This window comes from Abramis brama, assembly GCF_963993115.1.
Source record: "Abramis brama genome assembly, chromosome: 20".
Taxonomy (NCBI): Eukaryota; Metazoa; Chordata; class Actinopteri; order Cypriniformes; family Leuciscidae; genus Abramis; species Abramis brama.
In genome coordinates this window covers 9287149-9309700 of record NC_139982.1, presented here as the reverse complement: position 1 = coordinate 9309700, position 22552 = coordinate 9287149, and the positions used below count along the sequence as shown (strand labels likewise).

Here is a 22552-nt window from a genome sequence, read left to right as displayed (position 1 = left end):
CTGTCAGTAATTACTCAAGCTCATGTTGTTCCAACCCCGTAAGACTTTCGTTCATCTTCGGAACACAAATCAATATATTATTGATGAAATCTGAGAGCTGGATCACTCCTCCATAGGCTTCTCTGTTACTGAAACTTGCCGGCCCAGAAAGTTAGTAAAGACAATGTTTAAAATATTCCAAGTGACTACAGTGGCTCAACCTTAAGTTTATCAAGCGACGAAAAAAAAAAAAAAAATCCATAAATAATGACTTTATTCAACTCTTCATTTTCTTCAGTGTGTTTCTCTGAGTGAGTTCACGTATAAGCAGCGCTTCTGGGTTGTACGTCAGAACGGAGGCTCACTATTGGATGCTGGTCATGTGTGTGATGCGTGTGATGCTGGCCAATAGTGAGCCTACGTTCAAGTTTTGAATACTTATATCTCCTATGCAAATGTTGTCATTGTTTTGAAGCACACCAGCTTATTCATAACATTAAGGCTAACAAATTCATCCTAAGAGCTAAAAACCTTAAATTTTGATTTCAGGGGGCATTTAAGGAAAAAACATTTACATTTGTCAATTTGGTGATCAAAAGATGAGTTTTAAGGAATACAATTATTGACTACAGGGTGACTTTAAAAGTGCTTGTTTCCGCCAGGTGACAGAAATCCTCCACTAAAGCATGGCACATTTTCCACATTATCTCCAGACTCCATGAATGAAAATCAGAAATTTAGATCTTCTTTTAAATTGAAAAAATAGTTAAAAAATAAAAAATAAATAGTAATTTAAAACGTTACTGTTATGTTGGAAAAAAAATGTACACACATATTGCTAATTTAAACAATTACAGTAAAATATAGTTTGTCTATATTCTTAATTAATATAAATACTGAATATTAGCTGGTTACTTAAAATTAAATCAATTCAGTATTCAGAGATTTACTTGATGCCAGAACCAACTGTTTTGTTCATGCCTACCATAGTATACAAACAATCATACCCTCACTGGAAAGCCCTCTAGTACTGAAATCAGAATATCGGCTCTGATCTAGAAGAGCATTTAGAAAAAAAGCACTATACATATTTTTACTCAAATACCATTGCATTTTTATTATCATAACATTATTATAATAAAACCGCCTTATATGCAATTACAAATCAGTTATTAATTAACCTTTAATAAAAATGTACCAGCTGACATGGTTTCCTGTGTAGTTTGCAACATTAGATTTTTTCTTGAAAAAAAAAAATTAACATATCCATGTTTATCCAAATGAAAAGATAATTAAATATCTTTTTATACGCCGTCTCGTAATGACAGAACATTTTTTAAAACACCTTCTATCTTAAATCTATTTGACGCTTGAGTTCTCTCAGACGCGCGTTCGCGTGCAGATGTGAGCGCGCTCTGATCTGAAGGGCGGGTTGAAAACATCTCCTCAAAACAAGCAAAGACAGCACAGATGTTCAGTCAGGACTCACACTGGATCTATTCTACACTGGAAGAACAACAGTAATCTCGAGTTTTCTGACATTCACTCTGGATTTTGAGGACTTTTGTTTTAAGGATGAAGGTGGTATTTTTTTTCATGATCATTTTTACAAGCCAGCTCTTCACATCTCAGGGGCAAGTAAGTGACTTTAAAACAATATAGTCTAAAAATCAACAGAAACAGAAAACGATCTTAAAAAAGCTTTTTACAAATAATTTACACTTGCTGTCATGAGATTTTCTATTGGGCTTATATCAATATATCAGTGTTCACTGTCTTTAATGTATTTGTATTCATTAATAATAATAATAATAATAATAATACATTTGGCCTATATAATATTTCATAATTTAATGTTTTTAATAATAATATTTTAACATGTTTTATTTAAATATTATACATTTTATCATGAATATCAATATAAATATAAGAATGAATATAAATATGATAGTCTTTTATATTAATATAAAATAAATATTTATTAATATATTATTAGGCTTCTCCAAGGCCTAATGCTGAATACTCAGCATTTTAAATCAATAGCATATTAATGAGTTAAGTAATCATAACAAAGTTCCTGTTAAGCTCTCTTCATAAACATCATGATTCTCACTTGAAAACATCTCCCAGCTCAGTCTGCAAATATTTTTTTCACACTGTGAAACCGCTGTGGTGTTTGCCTTTGGTTTTAACACCAGGCTCTTATATTTTCACAAAACACAGAGTAGATCTAGTCCAAGACTAACCAGATTTGCAGTGACAATCCAAATGACAGGGTAATTAAGCTCAGAAAAGCCTTAAACTTGGTTTGGAACGGACTCTGGATTCTTCTGTAAAATGCACATTAACACATACATATTGTGCCTATATTGTGCATATTGTTCCATATATATATTCACAGTGTTTCACTTTTTCCACATTTTGTTATGTTACAGCCTTATTCCAAAATTGATTAAATTCATTATTTTCCTCAGAATTCTACAAACACCCCATAATGACAATGTGAAAGAAGTTTGTTTGAAATCTTTGCAAATTTATTAAAAATAAAAAACATGAAAAAAATCACATGTACATAAGTGTTCACAGCCTCAATACTTTGTTGAAGCACCTTTAGCACCAATTACAGCCTCAAGTCTTTTTGAGTGTGATGCTACAAGTTTGGTACACCTATTTTTGGGCAGTTTCTCCCATTCTTCTTTGCAGAACCTCTCAAGCTCCATCAGGTTGTATGAGGAGCGTTGGTGCACAGCCATTTTCAGATCTCTCCAGAGATGTTCAATCGGCTGAAGTCTGGGCTCTGGCTGGGCCACTGAAGGACATTCCCAGAGTTGTCCCGTACCCTCTCCTTTGTTATCTTGGCTGTGTGCTTAGGGTCGTTGTCCTGTTGGAAGAGGAACCGTCGCCCCAGTCTGAGGTTCAGAGCTCTGGAGCAGGTTTTCATCAAGGATGTCTCTGTACATTGCTGCATTCATCTTTCCCTCGATCCTGACTAGTCTCCCAGTTCCTGCTGCTGAATAACATCCCCACAGCTGATGCTGCCACCACCAGGCTTCACTGTAGGGATGGTATTGGCGAAGATTACTACAAAAAAAGTGGTTTTCCTATCCGACCAGCCTCCCACTGCCATCAGCTTACATTCCAGAGAAGGGAAAACAAAGCTGCCTATATCTAGAATCTACTTGCTGCACAAACTGCCACAGACTTTTACAAAGGATTGCAGTTCTTGAAACAAAGTTACTTACGGGACCACCAAACCAGACGGAGCACACAACAGAGCTTCGTCATGGACACCCTCAGCATATAGCCGGTGAGTCCCATGTATCTAGTGCTCCTCGACAGGCCATACTGAGTGTAGAGAAACAAGCTGATCAACACACTAATCGATGGCACAAACAGGGAGCGAGACCCAAAGGCACTCGAGACATCAGATTGTCACGAGCATCACATATTGCCGCAGTAGCATCCTCTACCCCAGATACAGCTCTGACAAGGATTGCAAACACTGGTCTCCTACCACCACCTATACATCTTGATAACAGATTTGAAGTATTAATGGATGTAAATGAGGAATCCCCAAACGTGATGAATGTGATCGAAAACAGACTGAATGGGCCAGTAGCTAACACTGATGCTAACTGGCGCTCAAGGTCGAGCAGACAGCGGCACTCAGCTCAGAGCACAGCCGAGCCCAGGACTCTGATAGTGGGGGAATCCATAATCAGAAACATTAGCGGCAGGGATACAACTACGTGCTGCCTTCCACAAGCAACAACTTCTGATGTAAACAGGGAACTTCAGAACATTCTGATGAAACATAAGACTGCAAATCGACTCATCATTCATGTGGGGAAGAATGATACTCAGAAAGAGCAGTCAGAACTCCTCAAGACAAGAGGGATTTCAATGAACTTTTTGAAACAACTAGAAGACTGAAAGTTCACGTGTTCATCAGTGGACCACTTCCAGCGAGAGGAACAAATCGGTTTTCACGGTTGCTTGGACTTAATACATGGCTGCAAAAAACCTGCAATATAAAACGAGTAAACTTCATTGACAACTTCAATCTTTTCTGGAGTCAGAGACAACTGTTTCATCAGGATGGCCACCACCCAAACAAACTTGGTGCAAGAGTGCTAAAGGACAACATTAACTTTAACTCCCTCCATCACTCTTCAGCAGTGTGTGCCAATCCACTCAATCTGAACGGCACACACACACCTGGACAGAGTATAAATTAACACAGGACATCACTTCAGCACCTGAATGGACATGCGGTTGACATATCACACAAGGACAATGATAACACCATGCAGCCACTACAACCTCTGCTCATGGACACAATCTCAGCTGAGCCCTGCCCACAGAGCTCACCACAGACAGACTGTGACGGATTAGAACTGCTCGAAGTTTCAGCACCTAAGGATGACTTTCTGGAAAACAGCCAGGAAAACCAGCAGTTTCTGGTAACACCAGAGCAACAGCCCCTCTCATTAGACATGTTATTTCTCTCTCCAGCTTCTGTGCTTCTCCAAGAAATTGGAGGAACTGGTAGATGCTGGAACTAAACTATCCAACTCTTTTGCTGCAAGCCCCCAGATATCAACCAAAAAGGGGCGACCACCAAAGTTTCTTTCTCTATTTCTGTTATATTACATGATAGAAAGTCTAAGGTCTTCTCATGCCGTACGGCAAACCTATCTAATCTGCTGCCTGTTACATATCAAACTAAGATTACTGTGGGGGAAAAAATGTATACTTTCAAGTTAGCATTTTTAAACATCCGATCACTTAAAAATAAATCACTTCTAGTAAATGACTTAATAACCACAAACAACCTGGATTTTATGCTTCTAAATGAAACCTGGCTAGAAGACAGCTGCAGTGCAACAGTCCTCAATGAAGCAGCCCCTCCTAACTTTACTTTTATGAGTGTCTGCAGAGCTGTTAAGAGAGGTGGGGGTCTAGCTGCTCTTTTTAAAGATGTCTATCAATGTAAGCAAGTATCATTTGGAAATTACCCATCTTTCGAATATCTGGGTATTGTGTTAAAAGGTGCTCCACGCATTTTACTTATAATTATTTACAGGCCTCCAAAATACTCTCCAGCCTTTGCTGAGGACTTTACAGAACTGTTATCAACAATTTCCTCAGAGTTTGACTGTTTTGCTATTGCTGGGGATTTTAATATTCACATAGATAATGAAACCAAGAAACCAATATGGCAAAATAAATCATAACTGTTTTAAATACTTTTGATCTGACTCAACATGTACACAGACCCACACACAATCATGGACACACTCTAGATTTACTTATCAGTAAGGGTCTAAACATTTCATCAATTGTTATTAAGGACGTAGCACTGCCTAATCATTTCTGTATTTTCTTTGATATATTGATCAGTCCTACTATTGAAGCTAGATCTGTGTCTGTCATGAAGAGATGCTTAAATGAGACCACTAGTGTGCTATTTATGAAGGCTATATCCTTAACACCAAGCATATCTGCAGACTCTGTTGATTTTCTCCTTGAGTCCTTTAACTCAAAAGTACAGAGTGTAATTGATGATATTGCTCCTGTTAAAGTCAGGAAGAAGAGTGGCAGACTAAAAGCACCTTGGAGAAACTCAACAGCAGTGCAAAATATGAAAAGACAATGCAGAAAAGCAGAGTGCATGTGGCGGAAGACAAAACTTGTAGTCTAATAAAGTAATCTATAAAGACAGCCTTCATGCTTTCAATGTGGAACTAGGCAAAGCTAGACAGACTTTCTTCTCAAATATTATAAACAGAAACATAAATAACACACGCACTCTTTTTACTACTGTAGAGAGTCTAACAACCCCCCCCAAGCCAGAGTCCCAGTGAAATGCTCTCAGACAGCAAATGCAGGGAGTTTGCTTCCTTCTTCTCTGAGAAAATCAATAATATCAGAAAGGTGATCAGCATATCCTCGTGTGGCACTGGGGTCAGACAGATCAGACCACATCCTCAGAAAGTTACTATGTCTGATTTCGAAGAAATTAATGGTAAAATTTTGGAAGAAACAGTACAGCACCTTAAAACATTAACCTGCGCCCTTAACACACTCCCCACCTTCTTTTTCAAAAGTGTGTTAAACTGCTTAGAAGCAGATCTCCTAGAATTGGTAAACTCCTCACTTCTCTCTGGGACTTTTCCAAAGTCCCTTAAAACTGCAGTTGTCAAGCCCCTCCTGAAAAAGAACAATCTGGATAGCAACATATTGAGCAATTACAGACCAATCTCAAATCTTCCTTTCATAGGCAAGATCATTGAAAAAGTTGTCTTCAATAAGCTAAACAACTTCCTAATCTCAAATGGATACTTTGGCAATTTTCAATCTGGTTTCCGACCGCATCACAGCACAGAGAAAGCGCTCATAAAGATAATAAACGATATTCGGTTAAATAGTGATACAGGCAAAACGTCAATTCTGGGTACTACTCGACCTCAGTGCTGCATTTGACACTGTCGATCATAACATACTTCTTGACAGGCTGGAAAACTGGGTCGGGCTTTCTGGAATAGTCCTAAAATGGTTCAGGTCATACTTAGGAGGGAGAGGTTATTATGTGAGTATAGGAGACCATAAGTCTCAGTGGACATCCATGACATGCGGAGTCCCTCAAGTAGTTTGACATGATTAAACTTGACTGGATTGGATTGACTGGATTGATTCCATTCCTAAAGATTCTGAACAAATGGGTTTTTGAGGTGCGGACTGATGAGGCAGTGAACCCAAGGTTACCCCGTGAGTCAGTCCTAGAGCTCCTCCTGTCCAATTTTAGAGAAAAATACATCAAATAGATTTTTGGGGCGCGTCGAATGAACATCACAGACACAGTACAATCCACATGGGAAAATATCATAGTAAAACAAGCAGCTGGGTTGGGCTGGTTCCGGGCTGGGTCTCTGGGTGGGTCCATGTTAGCTGTTAAGTTGAAGGAGTTAGACCTCCTTATAAAAAAACAAGAATGTGAAGGGCAGAGGATCAGGCTTCGTGCTATAGAGGCACAAACAGTTAGGGACATTGAAATGCGTCAGTTAGACTTGCGTGCTCTGGAATTAAATCGAAAACCAGTTCCAATGCCTCGCTCTAGACTCCCCTCTACTTCATCTCCTGTCACTTCACCTGTTGCTGTTGCACCTCAAAGTAATGATAATGTGATTTTTGAGCCGGATTTTGATGTTGGCTAGTCTCTTAAACTCATGCCCCCATTTAGAGAAGCGGAAGTGGATCCGTATTTCGTTGCCTTTGAACAGGTCGCTACGAAATTGCGGTGGCCAAAAGACGTGTGGGCTCTGTTATTGCAGTGCAGCCTTTCTGGTAAAGCACAAGAGGTTTGCTCTGCCTTACCAATAGATCAGTCTCTTGACTATGATATAGTAAAATCTGCTGTTCTGAGAGCGTTTGAGTTGGTACCTGAGGCATACCATCAAAATTTTAGATCACATGTGAAAGCAGCCAAACAGACATTAGCTGAGTTCGCGAGGGAGAAGAAAACCCTTTTCGAGAGATGGTGTCTCTCCAGCAACTCGACTCTTGATCAGCTTCAAGAGCTGTTCTTGCTGGAGGACTTCTAAAGTAGTATTCTGGGAAAATGTTGTTGTCCATTTCAATGAGCAGATAGTTGCAAACCTTTCCGATGCCGCAGTTTTGGCTGATGAGTTGACGCATCGGAATGTGTTCCTTGTGCAAAGTTTTTCCCCGTCCAATTGTGGTCCATAACCCTAGCGTGAGTGAGCAACCTGACTTAGCACATCAATTCCCTGCAGCTTTCCCTGCGTGCGTTGTGACTCTTGCTCAATCGTCTATATTCAGATACATGGTGGATTCAGATACATGGTATTCAGAATCATTTTTGGTGTTGCATGACGAATCTGTGGAAGATAAGATACCAGTAGAGCCAGAAGTTCACCCTAACAGCGAGAGTGCAGTTACATTTCCTTTAAAAGTTGGTAAGGAACAATTGGCTACTGCACAGAAATTAGACCCCTCATTGGTAAAATGCATTGAAGTTGCTGTTCCCCTTAGTCAGGTGTCTAATGCAAAGGTAGCTTATTTTTGGGAAGATTCTGTGCTCATGCGTAAGTGGATGCATATAAAGCGAGCGTTTGAAGCGAAATAGCACCAAACATTGTGAACTGTAACGTTAAATCTTTGTCTGGAGCTGAAGCTTATCGACCTTCTCAACAATAAAATTAATAATATAACCCTCCAATGCATAGTTAAGGCCCCTTTGGTGACTTCGAGATGATATAATATTTCTGTCTCCAAAAATCATCAATTGCCTCCTGTGAAATGTCTCCTACTGTGACAGCTGCCATAGTGCCTGTTACCGAATGTTGACTGTTTGTCCGAGTGAGTGGAGGGGGCGTGGCTTAACCATAGGTCAATTGGCTGGTAAACACAACAAAAAAATACCAGTTGCCCCTCAGCAGCCGATACCGGTTATGCGAGAACCTTTTGAGCGACTCCTTTTTGATTGTGTGGGTCCGGTACCTAAATCCAAGTCAGGACACAAATATATTTTAACAATCATGTGTACCACAACATGTTTCCCAGAAGCGATACCTTTACGCTTAATTAGAGCCCAAGTAGTAATTAAAGAGTTGGTGAAGTTCTGCACTACCTTCGGTTTGCCCCGTGTTGTGCAAACTGACCAAGGGTCAAACTTTACATAAAAGACATTTGGCAGACCCTTGCTGAGTTAGAGGTTAAACACCAACTCTCAAGCGCGTCCCACCCTGAATCGCAGGGCGTGCTTGAAAGATTTCATCAAACCCTTAAATCAATGTTGCGCTCCTACTGCATAGCCAATGGGAAGGATTGGGCTGAGGGTCTTCCGTACCTTATGTTTGCCGTCCATGAAGCAGAGCAAGAGAGTCTTGGGTTTTGTCCGGCTGATCTTGTTTTCGGCCACACTGTGCGTGGCCCTTTAAAGTTGCTAAGTGAGCAATTATTAGCTAAAGAATCCTCGCCTGTGACTGTACTTGACTACATCAGCACTGTTCGTGAGAGATTGCATAAGGCCTATGAAATTGCTAGAGAACACTTGGTCACAGTTCAGTCAAAAATGAAGACCCACTATGATAAGAGAAGTAAATATCGTAGTTTTCAACTGTTTTCTTACCCGATCCGGGTTCTGTGTTTCAAGCTAAATTTTCAGGTCCATATGAAGTCAAAGAAAAGGTCAGCGACACTAATTATGTCATTCACACTCCTAACCATGGCGAACATAAATATGTTGAAGCAGTTTATTGTGTGTGGCGAGAAACCTGCTTCCTCCTCTGTTCCACCTGTTGCTGTTGCTACTGTTCGTGTAATGCCAGAGGATGAACTACTTGAAAAAGGTGCACAAGTTCCGGCTAAGCAGCTTCAAAACTCTACCATATTGAGTGACTTACAGAGCTTTCTTGCACACCTGACAAAAGAACAGAGTGAGCAGATTATTAGATTGGTTCGTGACTATCCCTCACTCTTTTCTGATGTGCCTGGCAGAACGATAATGTTAAAACATGACATTGATGTAGGTGAATCTCATCCAGTCAAGCAACATCCCTATAGGTAAACCCCAGAAAGCGTGACATAATGAGATCTGAAGTGGGGTATATGCTGCTGCATGGACTAGTGGTGAATAGTCAGAGTCCATGGAGTTCGCCATGTCTATTAGTGCCCAAATCCGACGGCTCCTAATGCTTCTGTACGGACTATCGGAAGGTTAACTCCTTAACGAAACCTGACTCCTTTCCTCTTCCTCGGTTGGAGGACTGTGTTGACAGAGTAGGCTGTGCTAGGTATGTCAGAAAATTAGACCTGTTAAAGGGTTATTGACAAGTGCCCCAACTCCACGTACAGCTGAGATCTCTGCGTTTGTCACTCCTTAACATTTCCTACAGTATGAGGTTTTAGCTTTTGGCATGAGAAATGCCCCTGCCACCTTCCAGCGCCTGATGCAGGTGGTCTTGACAGGACTGGCGAATTGTGACGCGTACCTAGGTGATGTAAGCATCTATTCAAAAACCTGGGAAGATGTAAAAACTCTGGAGTTAGTATTCAGTCGCCTGGCTGCTGCCTCCCTAAACTTGAATCTTGCCAAATGTGAGATGGGTAAAGCTGTGGTAACATATCTGGGGAAACAAGTTGGCCATGGCTGTGTCAAGCCAGTTGAGGCTAATGTTGCTGCCATACTTGAGTTTCCTACACCCCGTAACAAGCGTGATCTACACGATTTTTAGGTATGAGTGGGTACTACCAGGGTTTCTGTTGTAATTTCTGCACTGTTGTGTCATCACTTACTGATCTTCTCAGTACTACCAAGAGTTTTAGGTGGAGCAATGAGTGTGATAATGCAAAAGATTTTCTTTGCCATGCACCAGTGTTGTCTGCCCCTAATTTTGACCTGCCTTTCAAACTCCAAGTAGATGCCAGAGCTACCGGTGCTGGAGCAATCCTGTTGCAGGAGGACTCCCGTGGAATTGACCACCCTATCTGCTACTTCTCAAAGAAGTTCTCAATGCCAACAGTACAGTACGACTGAGGAGGCTCTCGCCTTGCTTCTAGCCCTTCCGCATTTCAAGGTTTACTTAGGAAGTAGTGCCATGCCTGTCGATGTGTACACTGATGATAACCCATTGATCATTCTCTCCCGCATGTCCAACTCCAATCAACATTTGATGTGCTGGGCCCTAATTGTCCAGGAATATAATCTTAACCTGCAGCACATCCATGGTAAAGACAATGTGGTGTTAGATGCGCTCTCTAGGACTGCAGATGTGGAGACTTGAGTGTGTTGGTTAAATGATGGCTGAATTGCACTACTATTGGAGTTCTATGAGTAGCCTATTTTACAATCTGTGGGTTGTAAACTTTAGTGGTGGGGGTGTTACGTCCTGAGACGTATTTTATTTGTGATTGATCTATGTGATTTGTGTTTGTTTTCCCCATGTCTACTGCTACCATTCTCATGGAGGTGATTGGGTTCACCTGTCGCTGATTTGCTACCCATTCACCTCAGCTCCACTGATTGGCTCCAGCCAGGAGAAAACCAGCATATAAAGGCAGCACTACTTCATAGCAAACTGAGAGGGATGCAGACTGTAACTTGTCACATGGACTTATTTTTCCTCCTGCTCCAGAGAACTTTACTGTGTTCTGTTGCTGACAAGTGCTAATCATTGGTTCAATTGTGAATTTAGTAGAAAACTTACACCTTTGTTCAGAATTTAAGGAAGAATTTGTGGGTACCATTTTGTTTGAAACTTCTTTTCTCCTGGTTATGTGTAGTCAGGGAGATACGGAAGTTCATTTGTTATTTATTTTCCTTTTTGTTTTGTTTATGTTTAGGTAAGTTATGGGTAACTGAGTTAGACACCTTTTTGTTTGTTGTGTTGGCCTTTGCCCCCTCCTGAAGCTTGTTTCCATTTTATATTCTTTTGATTTAATAAACACCAACTTAAGTTCACTCGTTCTGGATGTGTGTTACTGGGGCTGGAGACAAGAAGTTCCTGTGCTCTCTCTCTCTCCATAATTTACGGCTATGCCTATTACCCCTAGACCACAGGTGTCAAACTCAGTTCCTGGAGGGCCACAGCCCTATGGAGTTTTTGTTCCAACCCTGCTTCAACACACACACACACACTTGCAGTTTTCAAATAAGCCTGAAGGACTTGATTAGCTGATCAGGTGTGTTTAATTAGGGTTGAATCTAAACTCTGCAGGGCTGTGGCCCTCCAGGAACTGAGTTTGACACCCCTGCCCTAGACTAAAAGGCTGGCACAAGTCATGTCCAATCAACTGAATTTACCACAGGTGGACTCCAGTCAAGTTGTAGAAACATGTCAAGGATGATCAGTGGAAACAGGAGGCACCTGAGCTCAATTTTGAGTGTCATGGCAAAGGCTGTGAATACTTATGTACATGTGATTTTTTTCCATTGTAATAAATTTGCAAAGTTTTTTTTTTTAAACAACCTTCTTTCACGTTGTCATCATGGGGTATTGTTTGTAGAACTCATAATGAATTTAATCAGTTTTGGAATAAGGCTGTAACATCACAAAATGTGGAAAAAGTGAAACACTGTGAATACTTTCCGGATGCACTCTGTATGTATGTGTATATATATATATATATTAGCATTTATCTTATAATATGTCTTAAAATATAAAAAGTCTAATAAAACCATCTACAGATAATTATGTGAATGATTAGCCGTTCCTCATGTGTTGTGACAGGTGGCGTGAGATGGTGTTGTGTGTTTCTGTGTTTGATTGCTCAGGTCTGTCGGAGTGGACCTGAGGTGCTGAGCGCTCTTCGGCAGGTGCAGAAGCTCCTCTCGGCCCACGAGACGTCCTTCCTACAGAGTCTGCGGAGCCTCCGCAAGAAACTGGGCCTGTTGCAGAACAGCACAGTCAAACACAGCAGCACAGGTGAGGTCAGCAGCGCCACGGCCCAACACAGATCACTGTCCTTTGCATGTCAGTGTTGAAGTACAGGCTGTAGGAACTGCTCGTCTCGTTCCCAGTCTCAGCCTGTCCTCCTCCTGAACCGCTGGCTAACGGCCGGGTCCTCGGGAGTGTGTTTGAGTCGGGACACGAGGTCCACTTCGTGTGCAGCCCTGGCTTTGAGCGGACGGGGCCGGAGACCAGAGTCTGCCTGGAGTCCCAGAGCTGGAGCGGAGCAAAGCCGTCCTGCAGGGGTACGACTACTGCACACACACTCTACCTGTCATTTACACTCACACTCCACTCTGACATCAGTATTTAGTATGTAGCCTATGTTTGACACATGAATGTCTAGACCAGGGGTTTTCAAACTGGGCTCCAGAGACCCTCAGGGCCCAGTGCTAGTCCATGGAAAAGCAGTGTAAAAATAATTAAAGAAATTTGATTAAATTAAAATTGTATTAAAATAAATAAAATTGTACATAATGAAATGATCTTAGATTAAAATAAATCATTTAAAATGAATACAATTTTAAATAAAAACAATTTGATTAAAATGAATAAAATTGTATTTAAATAACTGCATGTATAACATTTGATAAGATAAAAATACAATTTCTTTACATAAATTAAATAAACAAATATGGCAAAACAAATGAAACTTGATTTAAATAAATGAAAATAAGAAACGCAGTGTGAAAATGTAAAAAATAAAAACAAAACACTGGCAAGTGAAACAGGGCTATATATATATATATATATATATATATATATACACACATACATACATATACACTCACCTAAAGGATTATTAGGAACACCTGTTCAATTTCTCATTAATGCAATTATCTAATCAACCAATCACATGGCAGTTGCTTCAATGCATTTATGGGTGTGGTCCTGGTCAAGACAATCTCCTGAACTCCAAACTGAATGTCAGAATGGGAAAGAAAGGTGATTTAAGCAATTTTGAGCGTGGCATGGTTGTTGGTGCCAGACGGGCCGGTCTGAGTATTTCACAATCTGCTCAGTTACTGGGATTTTCACGCACAACCATTTCTAGGGTTTACAAAGAATGGTGTGAAAAGGGAAAAACATCCAGTATGCGGCAGTCCTGTGTGCGAAAATGCCTTGTTGATGCTAGAGGTCAGAGGAGAATGGGCCGACTGATTCAAGCTGATAGAAGAGCAACTTTGACTGAAATAACCACTCGTTACAACCGAGGTATGCAGCAAAGCATTTGTGAAGCCACAACACGTTGTTACCACTGTGCAGGCTGGTGGTGGTGGTGTAATGGTGTGGGGGATGTTTTCTTGGCACACTTTAGGCCCCTTAGTGCCAATTGGGCATCGTTTAAATGCCACGGCCTACCTGAGCATTGTTTCTGACCATGTCCATCCCTTTATGACCACCATGTACCCATCCTCTGATGGCTACTTCCAGCAGGATAATGCACCATGTCACAAAGCTCGAATCATTTCAAATTGGTTTCTTGAACATGACAATGAGTTCACTGTACTAAAATGGCCCCCACAGTCACCAGATCTCAACCCAATAGAGCATCTTTGGGATGTGGTGGAACGGGAGCTTCGTGCCCTGGATGTGCATCCCACAAATCTCCATCAACTGCAAGATGCTATCCTATCAATATGGGCCAACATTTCTAAAGAATGCTTTCAGCACCTTGTTGAATCAATGCCACGTAGAATTAAGGCAGTTCTGAAGGCGAAAGGGGGTCAAACACAGTATTAGTATGGTGTTCCTAATAATCCTTTAGGTGAGTGTATATACTCACACACACACACACACTGGGACTAAAGAGGTAATTAACAAGACACAGGTGAGAAACATGAGGGCAAATCAAAAACCATGGCAACAGATGAGCATGAAGAAAGAAAAAACTAATTTAGAAAAAACTAACTCAGTCCAACTGAAGCAAAACACAAACACAGATCAGACAACAAATACATTTATTTGATTAAATAAAAAAAAATTAAAATTAAATAATTGTAAATAAATAAATAATGAATTAATATGTTAGCTTAAAATAAATTGATTAAAATAAACAATTTTAAATAAAAACATTTGATCTAAATATAGAAATAACTAAATAATCAAAACATTTGATTAAAATAAATACAAAATGATTACAAATAAATACAGTTTCATGTAACTAAATAAAATAAATAAATTGGACAAAACTAAATAACTAAATGTTAAGAAAATAAACAAAAATAAATATAAAAAGTTATAATATAAGAGTTCAACATATAAGAGAGCTCTTATATAAGAGTTCAACACTGCACTGAGTAGAAATGTCATAGAAACTAAATATTTTACACATTTGTTTCCACAGTAATATATGGGTCTTTATACATGAAATCATATTACTGCCTTGGTCATATTTCATATCATATATCATATCAGTGGCATCTGAGAGATTGAAATGCCTTGGTCTAGACTTCAGAAATATAAGTTGAACAAATGTTCAGTGTAAATCGTTTGTGAACCTCTTGGTTTCAATTCAGTGTAACAAGCAGAACAAATCTGAAAAACCTTGTTTAAATTGTTGCATTCAATTTAATGTACCAATTTATGGCTTATTCATGAAATTCAAGCCAAAAAAATTTTCATAAATTGTTGCGTTCAAATAAACAAACAAAAATACACTAAATTTATGAAGCAGCAGCTGAGCAAAACAGTGTAAATTCTTTGTAAAATGTTTAGCAAAAACATTGAATTAATTGCAAGAATAAAGGCCTTGTTTATACAAAATCTGTGTAATTCCTTCATAAAGCCTTTGGCATTAATTGTCAAGTGTAACAATGTACGCATCATTCATGAAACACAAGATAAATTATTATTAAATCTTTTGCATAAATGTTTGTATTCAATTCAGTAGAACAGTTTATGCCTTATTTGTTCAACACGAGCCAAACAAATTACTGCAAATCCTTCGTAAAACCTCTTGCATAATTTACATTCAGTTTAACAACAATTTATGCTTTACACAGGCATTCCTTCCTCTTGTTTCATGAATAAATTATTCATAAAATCTTTTGCATGTGCACATTTAAAACAATTTAAGAATCATTCATTAAACACAAGCTGAGCATTTTTTGTGTAAATCGTTTAAAACCTGCTTCAATTCAAAACAACACTTTTTATCTTTTCATGAAACACAAGCCGGATAATGTGTGTAAATCCTTTTAACAACTTTCTGACTTAAACAGTCACATGTTGGTTTAATGACTGAAGCTCATCCAGTGTTGTGTTGTGCTGCTGTGGGGCCATTTCTGTTCTTCTCAAACCAAAGCCATATTTTACATGTTTCACCCAGATATACAGCAGTATGACACACTGAATGGACTTTACTTCCATCGGGACCTTGCTGTCATATTAAATGTGGTGTCTACCCTGACTGAAGTCGATAAGGTCAAAGGTCAGTGTATAAGCGTGTTCTGCTTGTGTGGTCTCAGTTGTGGACGCCCCTGTAAACACTGATGGATACACTGATGGATCCGCTGCTCTATCAGCGTCTGGGAGGCCATCGCACTGCATCCAGTTTCTGGGCTCCAGTCACTGCAGCTGTGAGCCGGGGTTCAGCATCTCCAGCCACAACAACACACTGTGCACAGGTGACACACACACACACTCTCACGACACACACTGCATATATACTGTTGTTATCAAAATTATTCATTACAAATCAGGTTTATTGGCAAAATTTACAGACTTTCAGCTGTTTGCAATGAACAAATCAAACAAAAGTAATTGAAATAGCTCAACACAACAAATGTTTCAAGTGGTTTCCCCAAATTTAACTGAAAATGCAACTTTTAATGACTTCGGCAAAATTATTCAACCCCCTGAATAGTCCATCACAACAGTGCAAATCTGCAAAACAGGTGTTCTCACTAATCAAGGGCTTCATTAGTTGCACCAGGTGTGCTTGAGCTTGAACACATGAAATATCTGAAATGGCGATGTTTGTTGAGTGTCACGTTTGACTGCATGTTAGAAATATGGCTAAGTCAAAAGAATGGTCCAAAAAGTTAAGAGAAGATATCATCACCCTTCACAAGAATGAAATAAAGTATTGATCGTCTATCAACTCTCAGAAAGGTTATTTTTTTTGCCACAGAAAAATAACTTCTACTGTATCCAGTATTACACAGTATGTACAGTACCTGGCGAGAATCAGCAGGAGAATAAATGTTGATAATGATCAGTGGAAGATCATCATGACTGTTTCTCGTTAGTCTTACGACTTGCAAGTGTGTGTGTATATATATGTATATATATATATATATATATATATATATATATATATATATATATATATATATATATATATATATATATATTTATTTTATTTTTTTTATTTTTTTTTGAACACCCTGCTATTTTGCAAGTTCTCCCACTTGGAAATCATGGAGGGGTCTGAAATTGTCATCGTAGGTGCATGTCCACTGTGAGAGACAATCTAAAAAAAAAAAATCCAGAAATCACAATATATGATTTTTTAACTATTTATTTGTATGATTCAGCTGCAAATAAGTATTTGAACACCTGTCTATCAGCTTGAATTCTGACCCTCAAAGACCTGTTAGTCTGCCTTTAAAAGGTCCACCTCCACTCCATTTATTATCTTAAATTAGATGCACCTGTTTGAGGTCGTTAGCTGCATAAAGACACCTGTCCACCCCATACAATCAGTAAGAATCCAACTACTAACATGGCCAAGACCAAAGAGCTGTCCAAAGACACTAGAGACAAAATTGTACACCTCCACAAGGCTGGAAAGGGCTATGGGGAAATTGCCAAGCAGCTTGGTGAAAAAAGGTCCACTGTTGGAGCAATCATTAGAAAATGGAAGAAGCTAAACATGACTGTCAATCTCCCTCGGACTGGGGCTCCATGCAAGATCTCACCTCGTGGGGTCTCAATGATCCTAAGAAAGGTGAGAAATCAGCCCAGAACTACACGGGAGGAGCTGGTCAATGACCTGAAAAGAGCTGGGACCACCGTTTCCAAGGTTACTGTTGGTAATACACTAAGACGTCATGGTTTGAAATCATGCATGGCACGGAAGGTTCCCCTGCTTAAACCAGCACATGTCAAGGCCCGTCTTAAGTTTGCCAATGACCATTTGGATGATCCAGAGGAGTCATGGGAGAAAGTCATGTGGTCAGATGAGACCAAAATAGAACTTTTGGTCATAATTCCACTAAAAGTGTTTGGAGGAAGAAGAATGATGAGTACCATCCCAAGAACACCATCCCTACTGTGCAGCATGGGGGTGGTAGCATCATGCTTTGGGTTTTTTTTTCTGCACATGGGACAGGGCGACTGCACTGTATTAAGGAGAGGATGACCGGGGCCATGTATTGCGAGATTTTGGGGAACAACCTCCCTCCCTCAGTTAGAGCATTGAAGATGGGTCGAGGCTGGGTCTTCCAACATGACAATGACCCGAAGCACACAGCCAGGATAACCAAGGAGTGGCTCTGTAAGAAGCATATCAAGGTTCTGGCGTGGTCTAGCCAGTCTCCAGACCTAAACCCAATAGAGAATCTTTGGAGGGAGCTCAAACTCCGTGTTTCTCAGCGACAGCCCAGAAACCTGACTGATCTAGAGAAGATCTGTGTGGAGGAGTGGGCCAAAATCCCTCCTGCAGTGTGTGCAAACCTGGTGAAAAACTACAGGAAACGTTTGACCTCTGTAATTGCAAACAAAAGCTACTGTACCAAATATTAACATTGATTTTCTCAGGTGTTCAAATACTTATTTGCAGCTGTATCATACAAATAAATAGTTAAAAAATCATACATTGTGATTTCTGGATTTTTTTTTTTTAGATTATGTCTCTCACAGTGGACATGCACCTACGATGACAATTTCAGACCCCTCCATGATTTCCAAGTGGGAGAACTTGCAAAATAGCAGGGTGTTCAAATACTTATTTTCCTCACTGTATATATATATATTCGATTTTTATACTATCATTTTTGCTTCTATAACACCTGCCCTAACCATGAAAGTCAGCTTATTCCAGTGTTGTTACTGGCTCTCAATGCCAGTGATAAAAGAGCATGTCAGCCAATGGTCAATTAAATGTATTTTTAAAATGCTAAATTATTCAGTGTGGTCATGTATGAAATGAAACAGAACAGAAATTAATACAGCATGGTAGGTTTGATGTATGATTAATGAGTTTCATTTTTGAACAGTTCTCAGACGCAAATGCCACAGCAGTCGTATCAGGACTTAAATGACAGCAGCGACGTCTGACCTAAAGCAGCGCTGTGTGTGTGTGTGTATTTCAGACATTGACGAATGCGAGCTCTTCCGCCTAACTCCACCTGGCCGTCTGTGTCTGCACACCTGTGTGAATACACCTGGAAGTTTCCGGTGCCAGTGTCCGGCCGGATACCGCCTGGGCCGCGATAGCAGGAGCTGCCATGGTGCGTTCATCAGCAAACCTGCATTATCTGCTCCTGTATAATCATCTTAAGCTACGACAGAGAGTCTGTTTCATTATCTAGTGCGCTGCTTTCTAGGGCAGCATCCGAAATACAACGTTCCTCAGTGATGGAGTGATTTGTAAAGCTCTACATCAACATCAGTTTTACACGCCACATAAATGGCACTTCTCTTGAAACACTGGGGATTCACAGCAGGAGGCGAAAACCCCATCCGTTGTCTCCATAGAGAATTGTTTCAGAAGTAACAAAAATAATGTATATGCCAAATTCCCTGTGGAGAACTACATTACCCATAATCCCAGAGAGAGATCCACCAATCAGAGGAGACACCGTTAACATGGAAGTGCAAATCATGGCAAAATAAGTCTCCCTAAACTTGCAAACTACTTATATGCTTGTGTTTATCTATATTGAGAATTTTTTTTAAATAAAAAATACTGTTTTTAAACTTAAAGTTGCATAAAATTGCAGTAGTTTTATATTTTTTTCTGCATTTTCATTTAAGGCTTTGATTTTTTTTTTTTTTTTTTTTAGCTTCGAAAAAGTTTGAATTCTTTATTTGGAAGTTATTTGATTCTTCTTAAAAGTTTTTTAAAGAAATCTTTATGGAGAAAATAAACTAAATACTCAAGGCAACAGTAATTTAATTATATTGAATGATTATATTTAATCAACGTTTGATTAAACTATAGGGTTTCTTTCACTGTGTTTAACTCCACTTTTAGACATGCACTCGTGAACTTCCCTGAGCACTTCTCGGCTGGATCCCGCCACCATTTTGAAGTGCGTTCAACTTCGTCAAGTGGGCGAGGGAAGTTTATTTGGACTCGATTTTGACCAAAGTCTACTCAATACGTACACTTCAGGCAGATCCATAGACCACAGTGCAAAGCGGTTGTGGCGTCACAACAGCAACTCGCAGAGTAGCACTTAATTTACCCACAAGTGATCAAGGGCTGAGACCGTTCAATTTAAACGCATTGCAAGGGTTCTGCCAGTAGTGGGCGCTCATGCAACGCAAGCAATGACGTACATCTGAGTGAACGAGACTGAGGAAAGTTGGGGAGTGAAGGGCATAAAAAAAGTGGACTTGAACACCGCCGCTGAAGTTTTTACAGGGCATGCTGGGAATACAATGTGGCCGTAGATTTTGCCCAAACGAAGGTGAACGTCATCTTAAAATGTTGCCTTGGTAAACAGCTCACTAGGATTTAGAACAAAGCTAGATTGACCAATATATGAGTCAACTAACTTAAAAATGGGTAAACTGTATTCTAATATTTTCATAGTAGATAAAAGGAACCTTTTAAATAAGTTGTTTGTGCTTTGTGTAGACATTGACGAGTGTGTGAGGGCGAACCACAACTGCAGCAGCGAGCAGGTGTGTGTGAACACATACGGAGGTCATCGCTGTGAGCCGGTGGACTGTCCTCGCTTCCGCAACGCCACATACATCAAAACCTCACCGCTGTAAGTTACAGCACCGCCAGCGTCTCTCAGATTAGCCCTGATCTCAGGGTGAGTGTGTTCAAGAGCTGGCTGGAGGATCCTATGACAGAAGTCAACAAAACAAACTGGCATGACCAACAATTAATCCGAAGGCTGCATTAAGACCGAAAAACAACACAAACATGTAAACTCAAACTCTTTTAGCTATGCTAGCTCAATTTCAGTTCATACTGACAGATTTGAAAATCGAGTTGGCGTAGCTAAAAGGGTTTGGTTGGTATATTGGTTTATAAAGCAACAGATGGGAAACGTGTTCTTTGCATTGTTGCTAGGCCCGCTATTGCGCACATTGTTTGCAGAAACAATAGTTTCCCCCTAAGTTATAATTAGTTTGTCCACATTTGTCTATATTTCTGGATTCACTGCTCTGTGCCGATCGACTTGCTATATTTCCAAGACATAATTTCAGGTTAAAGTTTGGTCTGGCTTCCCACCGCCTCTCTCTGGTTTCTCTTCCTCCGCCCAGGCGCTGTGACCGTAACCCGTGTGTCCAGGGAGACCTCTCCTGTCTGCAGGCCCCGGTCTCCGTTAACTTCCACTTCATGGCGACGGTGTCCAACATGTCGGCGCCCACCGTGCTCTTCCGCTTGTCTGCGGCCCGAGTCCTGGGCGACGAGCTGCGCTTCGGCCTGCTGGGGAGGCGGGGAGTCCAGCACTTCAGCGTCCAGCGCGCCGGCAGACAGACGGGGCAGTTGGTGCTGGTGAAGCCCGTCCAGGGTCCCGCCACGCTAGAGGTCGACATCGAGATGAGCGAAATGGAAAGAAAGGAGCTGCTGGGGCGGTACGTCACCAAAGTCACTCTCTTTGTGTCACCATTCAGCTTCTGAGAAGACATTCAATCATTCACAGGCGAGATACTGGGGACCGTCCCTGCCGAGGAGAGATAGAGGCACTATTATACTATTCCTGAGGTGCCAATTTACCAGGACAAAAGAGAACTTACGAGTGGTCGGAGTAATTTAAGCCCTCAGAATAGGAAACAAAAACCTTCCATTTGGACCGAAATATTTATGCATTGTTGAAGATAATTAAGACAATGACATGTAATTTTGAAATGTGGAAAAATTACTTCCTTATTTGTCCCAGAAATATTTTTTATATGAAATGTAGTCGAAGACAATAATAGAAGGACAAATCTATTAAAATTTAGTTTGAAATGTCAGTTTTTTTAGAAATGAATTCAAGTTGGTTTTATGGGTTTAAAAAACACAATTTTCAAGAAAAGCATTTACTGACTTTAAATGTGTTGTAACATCAAATAAAAAAAAATTATACTATGAATGTGTATTATTTTTAAAATTTTTTGGAGAGTTGCACCACATGACATTGAAACAATTGCTTCACTACATATTTTTACAAAATAAAGAAAATATTGTCTTACTACTAAAGATCATTTCCTCAAATATTTCAGTCTTTTCATGAGACTTATGATCTTGACATTTCTACATTAAAGGGATAGTTCACCCAAAAATTGAAATGGTCATCATTTACTCACCCTCATGTTGCTCCAACCCCGTAAAACTTTTCTTTTTGATGAAATCTAAGAGATTTCTGTCCCTACGCAACTACCACTTTGACTCTTCAAAAAGTTAATGAACCGATTGACCAATCCAAATGAGTCCACATTTTCTCAGACTTGATGCCTGTATGATGAACACATTTTTAATCAAACGTGCTGCGTAACACGAGAATGAACCTCATTGGTTCTTGCTTGATGTGCGAGTTGATCAATTTTTATGTGAATAAAAGCCTAAATTTAATCTGTTCAGATAAAGCGACCGAGTCTCTTCAGAATATTTGGATTATATCGCTCAATTCATATGGATTAGTTTTATGATCCCTTTATGAACTTTTTGAAGCGTCAAATTGGTAGTTGCGTAGCTGTCAATGGAGGGACAGAAATCTCTCTCCGATTTCATTAAAAACATCTTCATATGTGTCCCGAAAACAAATGAAAGTCAATTTTCGTTTTTGGGTGAACTAACCCTTTAAGCCATTCATTCCTTTTTAATTCAGAAATTGTTCATGACAGAGGTTTTAAAGTTGAATAAATTCATGGATCCATAAAAAATGTGGCACGTCATTGACTCTTCTAAAGAGAGAACCAGAAAC

At 39.9% G+C, this 22552-nt stretch overlaps 1 protein-coding gene across 1 annotated transcript; it reads left to right on the top strand.

The window, feature by feature from the left end:
- The first annotated feature begins 1396 nt into the window (after positions 1 to 1396).
- LOC311070784 (fibulin-7) lies at positions 1397 to 21696 on the top strand. The gene is made up of 7 exons (XM_084094837.1): positions 1397 to 1617; positions 12278 to 12428; positions 12524 to 12697; positions 15923 to 16081; positions 18773 to 18910; positions 20266 to 20401; positions 20907 to 21696. The coding sequence occupies exons 1-7, from the start codon at positions 1555 to 1557 to the stop codon at positions 21265 to 21267; spliced, it is 1182 nt and encodes a 393-aa protein (XP_083950963.1). The 5' UTR covers positions 1397 to 1554; the 3' UTR covers positions 21268 to 21696.
- The last annotated feature ends 856 nt before the right edge of the window (positions 21697 to 22552 follow it).